Raw genomic sequence first — 7,434 nt, 5'->3', positions numbered from 1 at the left:
ACTATTCTGACACACTTGTGTTTCTCTCAAAAATTTAAAATATCCCGTGGTACCTTTGTGAGTTTACTGTGGCATTTTTTTCCCTTTTGTTAGAGACGGGGTCTTGCTATGTTGCCCAGGCTAGACTCGAATTCCTGGGCTTAAGCAATCCTCCCTCCTCAGCCCCCCATAGTCCTATAGCCAGGACTATAGGCACGCGCCACACCTGGCTTGCTGCAGCATTTTAAGAGCCCTTCCACCAATCTGCATTGCATGATGGAGGCAGTGTTCTGGACAGCTGATTGGCAGAGATGAATTACATTTGGGGGTGGTGGTGGAGACAAGTCAGTTAGGAGACAAATGCAAAACAGGAACCATCAACAGGGTCCTGAGCTAGGTGATGATGTCAGGGGAATCCTGAACTGAGTCAGCAGACAGACCGCACCTGACAGCAAAACAGAACAGTGCAAAGGAGTCGTCGGAGATGTTCGCAGCTCCGAGCTTACATGAGTGGGGGAAAGACAGGCTGATGGACAGATGAGCCAGAGGCAATGACAGGAATAAGGACGCTGGAAGGGGAAGGTGTTTTAGCAAAAAAACAAAGGGAGGCAGGTCAGAGTAAATCTTAGATTTGAGGAGTCGGGAATGGGCAGCTCAGTCATACAACCAGAAGGAACTGAACTCTGCCAACAACTGGCATGAGCTTGGAAGGAGATCTTCTTCCAGAACTTGCAAATGAGAACTCAGTTCTGACACCTTGACTTCATTCTTGTGACACCCTCAACAGAGAACCAAGCCACACCATGCTGGAATTCTGATCTACAGAGCTATGCGCTAATACATAGAGCTGTTTTAAGCCACTAAGTTTCTGTTAATTTGTTACAGAGCAAAAGAAACAAATAGAAGGCTACATGAAGAAGTACTTGTGGGCCGGGCGCGGTGGCTCACGCCTGTAATCCTAGCACTCTGGGTGGCCGAAGCGGGTGGATCGTTTGAGCTCAGGAGTTCAAGACCAGCCTAAGCAAGAGCGAGATGCCGTTTCTACTAAAAATAGAAAGAAATTAGATGGACAACTAAAAATATATAGAAAAAATTAGTCAGGCATGGTGGTGCATGCCTGTAGTCCCAGCTACTTGGGATGCTGAGGCAGGAGGATCACTTGAGCCCAGGAGTTTGAGGTTGCTGTGAGCTAGGCTGATGCCACGGCACTCTACTCAGGGCAGTAGAGTGAGACTCTGTCTCAAAAAAAAAAAAAAGTACTTGTGGCAAAGAGAGCTGTGTGGGGGACTGACCCTAAGAGAAGGCTCCACTGGGGGTCAAAAAAGAGGGGAGCTGGCCAGGTATAGTGGCTCACACCTGTAATCCCAGTGTTTTGGGAGGCCGAGAATAGCTTGAGGCCAGGAGTTCGAGAACAGCCTGAGCAACACAGTGAGACTCTATTTCTGGAGGGGAGTCAGCAAGACCACATGTGAAGGGAGCAGAGAAATATACTAGAGTAGCAACACTGAGGTGAAAGCCACATAAACATGGCAATGCTGAATGCTACAGGGAGCTCACTGTGGTAAGTCCAAGAAAAGGCGGTTGGCCCCAGAGCCAGGCCCACAGCAAAACTTCCAGTGTGCTCTTTTAGCAGGTGATGGGGTATAAGGAGTCCTGGAGGGGTCAGAATCAGCAGCAGCCCATGCTGGTCCCTTTGCTCTGGGCAGGAAGCACGAACAGCCCTCTGTACATGTCAGAGACTTGTCCAACACAGGCCTGGCCTTGGAGCTGTCCTCCCCACTGAGCATCGTCTATTCCACACACCAGCACGTGCAGCACCGCCACCCACTTTAATTCAGACGCGGCACACAAGCCTGGGTAGCTCGAGAAAGAGTAACAGCCCAACGATCACAGAGCACCAGCAACGAGCGAGCACGGAAGGAGGAAAAATGGAGGAAGCATGTTTCTATCAAGGTACCTTAGAAGAGTCAATTTTGAGCTAGATCTTAGAATCAGAGTTCAGTGAGGAAGGAGGTGGAAAAAAGGAATCAAAAGATTGAAGAGAAGGTAGTGGCTCAGTAAATCAAAGAAGAGGTCAAAACGAAGCGTTGCCAGGTCGACAGAAAAATGGCCAACCCAGATAATGACATCAAAATCAGATGCTTGCAGAGAGTAGAAGCCAACAGGAGGTCAGAATAGAACAAAGAAGAAGAAAGTACTGGAAGAATGAAGTTACTGGTTCTTTTGTGCAAAATAAACAGAAAAGTTCTTAAAACTTAACACAGTTCTGCACATATAGTTTCACACTCTTTCTCAGTCAGGAATTAAGCACAAGAAAAACTTCACAAGACAAAAACCTAGGTAGCTCTGTAAGTAACGAAAGGGGAAAAGAGGCTAGCTCATCTGAGCCAGCTTGTGACAAAAGGTGCAGTGAGGAACACAGACATGATATCACGAGGTGACAAAGGTGGTGCCTCACCCTGGAATCCCACTCATTGAGTGTCTTGATGTTGATGAAGGACACTTCGCCATTGGCCCCGGTCATGACGCCGTCATGCTCACAACGAACGATAAGGTCAATATCATCTCCGAGCTTCCACCTGCGATACCTGTGATGAAGGAGATACTCATCTGGTCACCTGAGACCCCACACAGTAGGGCCTGTGCTGCAATCTGGTCACAACATCTGCCAGAGAGCTAACGTACCGGTACGCAACAGAGGCGATCTCATTCTTATCCATGTCGTCCTCCACAAACGGGTTTGGGTTGGGGAAATTGTATCTTTCCTTCCCCTGCAAAAATGATAATGGTGCCATGAGACAGTGCTAACCTTGCAGCCCAGGCCAATCAGCTTAGTTACTGCCCTGGCCAGGTTCCTGGGGGGCTCTGAGCTCGCTGCTTGTTTTATGCCTACTTTCCCCTCCCGACTGTTGGCACCTGATGAATTGCGAAAATTAATTAGTAACCACACCCCTCCCCTAAGTTGTTTTTCCCGCCACAGCACATGTCCCCATTTGACACAACAAATTCATTTAGTGTTCATTGTCTTTCTCTTCCATTATAACAAAGCTCTATAAGGCTGGGAGGGACGCAGACATTGCAGGAACTTTGTTTTCTTTGCTGCTGTAAAGTATCTAAAACAGCTTATCTGTACACGATAGTGTATTTGTTAAATAACTGAAGGAGTCTTTAACATATCTGTGTGAAACATGTATTATTAATAGTATTCTAAATTTACAGAGAAGAAACATGCCCAAGAGCACAAAGCTATGAGGTGGCAGATTTATGGTTCAAAATCGGGCTGTCTGACCTCAGAGCCCAAGCTTGTAACTCCTGTGCTACAGGCAGGCACCGTATCCCTCCTGCTCAACCCCACAACCCCACAACCCCAGAGCCTTGCACAAAGCAGACGCTCAATCGATAGCAGTTAACTAAATAATTTCCTCACCATCCTCAGGCACTGCTGGGAGAAATTGTGGTTGATGTAGGTCGCTTCCATGGCCAGGTTGCGGGGTGAATTGAAGGAATTACCTTCATCTTGAGGAGGCTCGTTGGCCGTCTCACTCACTGTCAGGAGGTCTGCAAAAGCGGTGGCAAAGTCACCAACACATGCAACAAAGAGTCACTGACAACATGCACAGCACTGTGGAGAGACGTGGAGATCCAAGCGACACAGGCCTTTCTTTCACGGAACTGTCATCTCCTAATGAGGGTCTCCCAAAGTGGGACTCATGGGGGAAGCTGGGCAAGCGGGGGATGCTCCTTGGTGACTTTAGAGACTGCCCAACCTGAAATTCGATCTCAGTGAGAAAGCTGTCCCTTTCAACCTTTTTGCATTCCTGAAGAGAATGATTTTGTTAGCTTTTTAACAAAGGAAAGACCTCAGGATTCAGATTCAGAATATAACTGTTTTGTTTCCATTGCTGTTATGTTTTGAGTAACCTGGTTTTCACTTACGGTGTGTATACATGTATCAGTATAGTATAAAATATATGTACATGTATTTTTGCCTTTATGAATAAGCTCAAGCCAAAAAAAAGGGGGGGGATCAATTTAAGGGAAGACATAAAGCAAACAGTGCTGATGGCACGGGAGAGGGCAGAGGTCAGGAAAGTACTATGCGAGTGAGTAACCCCTGCAAGTGTACACTGGGGTGCTGCGAGGACTCCAAAAGCTGACGCATCGAGGAGGTACTGCAGTGACAGTCCTTTCCCGTATCTGAGGAGGCTGGGAGGGACGCAGACATTGCTGTCAATTCCCTTGGGGCAGATGGACGATTTTCTACCCACTCTCTAGCACCGGGGAATGCTTCGAGCTGACAAAAATCCCAACACCTTCGAGTTTGAGTTGTTCCCAAGACAGGCTTCTTACCGAAGTCCGAGTTGTCCCTCTTGTCAAAGAAGAGCTTGGACCCAACTCTCTGGACGACAATATCCCAGGAATACACAGAGCGGGTACAGCTCATCAGCGTGGCCAGAATGGCATCCGTGGCAAACACATTCCCCTGAGTTTTTGCCAGCTGCAAAGAGGATGAAAGATCTGAGGACTCTCTTCGGTCTCACTGTCCATTCACGTGGATGGGAAAGAACTCCTTTGCTTGCCACATAAACCTGATGCATAAGGAGGTTTTCACACATCCACGCCTCCCATTGCCCAAGAAGGCTGTGGCAGACCAGCCAGCGAGCCTGTGGGCAGAGCTACTGCCCTGGGCTCCTGTGGAACCGTGGCCCACTGAGCACTTGCTGGGTTCCAGCCCAGTGTTTCAGGATGCTCTCATCCTTGCCCCAATGGCATGCGCCACGTATACTGACCTCCTTCTGCAGATGAGAAAACTAAGGCTCAGAGAGATGAAGCTACGAGGCACAGCACAGCTGGGGTTCGAGTGCAGCTCTGCTTAACACCAATATTTCTGGCCTGCCCAGCAAAGTGTCTTTATTTTCATCAAACTGTTAAGTCTGATTCAGAAGAGTCTTATCTACAGGACCCAACAATACACTGATATTCCCACGCGCTCTGTTCTGCGGCCTCAGCTGTGGAAGCTGCAGCATATCTAACGGATGGGACAGGGGCAGAGGCGGTGCACACCTTCCGGATGACAGGGTCATCTGTGGTGGTGACAGTGTGGAAGATGCGCTTGATGCTCCGCAGGGGCTTCTCGCTCCTCGTGGTGATGCGGTCAAAGGCTTTGTCATAGTATTCTAGGGCCCCACAACACTCGCTGAGGAGAGAGTGGGCAAGACAGATACGCCAAGTAAAGGAGATGACCCTTTTTTAAAGCCACGGAATCAGAAGTCTTATCCAGAAGTCTAACATATAAGGGATGGAAAACACTGACTAGAACAGAAACGACAAATCATCGGAGTTTGGTTGGTTCCCTGTCCTCTCAGCTCCTCATGTGGCTCCAGGGGACACAGCGAACACAACCCACCGAGCCCAACCCCTGTGTTAAGAGCCAGGGAGCCTGAGGTCGAGAGGACCAGTTACTGCTGCATCCGTGGGGGCTGACCTGTGGCCTGGTGCTCTGCTCCCCACTAAGTCTGTCCCGTCTACTTGCCCTCTGACATAAGGGGCTCTTGGAAATGTCAGGAGAAGCAAAGATTCTCCTAAAGAATCGCCATTTCTCTTTTGGCCTGAAGAGCTTTATAACTTAATCTTACTTCTGTTTTGCTCAGGATTCCAGGAAGCTGAAAGAAATCTGGAATTTAACATCAGCAAATTTCTTTCTGCTTTCTTTTTTCTGCCAAAAAAGCTATATAATTTAATCTCCTTTGCTCAGGATGCCAGGAAGTTAAAAGAAATTTGCAGTTTAGTATGAGTAGACTTCCACTTTTCCCCCTGGTTTTGTTTTTTAAAAACACTTCTGTTAATTTTTTGTAACGTGTTTGGAGTAAGTAGCTTCAAAGCCTTTTTGGAAATACTTCCATCAGCTACTCTACACACGTAAGAGCATGGTGGGAAGTGGCAAAAGATGCTACGTACATGTCCTGTGGCTCTGATACTTCCAGATAACGCATTTTCATCAACTGAGGAAAATCCATTTCCTCTTTCACCTCCCAGTCACTACGAACTTCGACTGAAGAGTCTCGGGGTTTCTGTGGTGGCAAATCATTGGAGGAAAAAAAAAAAAATTAAAGCCCATGCAAAACATAAGCAAAAGACAGCTTAACAATACAAAGGGCTTTTATTCAAGAAACACAGTGCTGGCTGTTTTGTAAGACAGAATCCCTGACCCCTAGAGCTTACACGCTAGAAGAGGGCTGAAGGGATCACAAGTTCAGAAGCAAATAGGGTTCCACCCCCGGTAATGATGTCACCTGGAGACCATGTAGCAGCTCCCTTCTATTTCTCTCAGGATATTAACTATTCTTGATAAAGCAAGCATCACGTCCAGCAAAATGTAACTTCCACAACTATAACTTCACTTTTGCTTACGTATGTCTTCTATTCTCAGAATGTCCACACAAACATCTGCACGTGAACGTTTGCAGCAGTATACTTATAACAGGCCCGAAGTATAAACCACTCGAATGTCCACTAACTGGTGAACCGCTCAGCAAAATGTGGTATATCCATACAAAGGAATATTATTTGGCAATTAAAATGAAATAAGTACAGCTGACTCTTGAACAACATGGGTTTGAGCTGTTCGGGCCTACTTACACGCATTCCCCCCTCAACTGAACACGAATGGAAAACAGCATTCTTGGGATGTAAAACCCAAGTATATGGAGGGCCAACTTTTCATACGTGGGTTCCATAGGGCCCACTACAGGACTTGCATATGCACGGATTTTGGTACACATGGAGGTCCTGGAACCAATCCCCCTAGTATACCAAGGGACAACTGTATTGATACATGCTACAACATGGATGAACCTACAAAACACTATGCTAAATAAAAGTAGTCTGTCACAAAAGATCACATGTTGTATGATTCCATTTATGTGAAATGTGCAAAACAAAAAAATCCATACAGGCAGAAAATAGATGAGTGGTTGTCCATGGTTGGGACTAATACGGGTTTAGGTATGTCCCCTGGAATTCACATTGAAATCTGAATCCACTATGGTGGTGCTGGAAGGTGGGGTCTTTAAGAGGTGATCAGGTCATTAGGGGGGATTAATGCCTTTCTTGAAGGAATGGGTTAGCTACCAAGAGAGTTCAGCCCCCTCTTTTCTCTCTCATGCCCCCTTCCCACTTCTGCTCTTCTGCCATGCTATGAAGCAGTGCCAGGTCCTTCACAGATGCGGCTGCATGATCTTGGACTTCTCAGCCTCCAGAACAGTGAAAAATAAACCACCTTCCTTCATAACTTACCTAGTACAGGTATTTTGTTATAGTAATAGAAAACAGACTAAGACAGGGTGACTGCTAAAGCTTACAGGGTTTCTTTGTTCTTTTTCTTTTTTTCTGAGACAGAGTCTTGCTCTGTCACTCAGGCTAGAGTGCAGTGGTGTCATCATAGCTCACTGCAAC

The 7,434-nt window shown here is 46.9% G+C and overlaps 1 protein-coding gene across 1 annotated transcript in view; it reads right to left on the bottom strand.

Annotated features, from left to right (window-relative positions):
- Window positions 1-7,434, bottom strand: part of EIF3D (eukaryotic translation initiation factor 3, subunit D) — a 16,069-nt gene that overhangs the window by 2,490 nt on the left and 6,145 nt on the right. Inside the window, exons 6-11 of the mRNA XM_012637991.1 lie at window positions 5,938-6,075; window positions 5,044-5,176; window positions 4,330-4,477; window positions 3,407-3,537; window positions 2,665-2,750; window positions 2,438-2,567 (exon numbers count right to left, since the gene is read on the bottom strand). Coding sequence (XP_012493445.1) covers window positions 2,438-2,567; window positions 2,665-2,750; window positions 3,407-3,537; window positions 4,330-4,477; window positions 5,044-5,176; window positions 5,938-6,075 — 766 coding nt within the window. The remainder of the gene's footprint in view (window positions 1-2,437; window positions 2,568-2,664; window positions 2,751-3,406; window positions 3,538-4,329; window positions 4,478-5,043; window positions 5,177-5,937; window positions 6,076-7,434) is intronic.

This window comes from Propithecus coquereli, unplaced genomic scaffold (assembly GCF_000956105.1).
Source record: "Propithecus coquereli isolate 6110/MARCELLA unplaced genomic scaffold, Pcoq_1.0 Scaffold126, whole genome shotgun sequence".
Taxonomy (NCBI): Eukaryota; Metazoa; Chordata; class Mammalia; order Primates; family Indriidae; genus Propithecus; species Propithecus coquereli.
The sequence above is the reverse complement of the archived record's forward strand: the minus strand, read 5'-3'. Positions and strand labels throughout refer to the sequence as shown.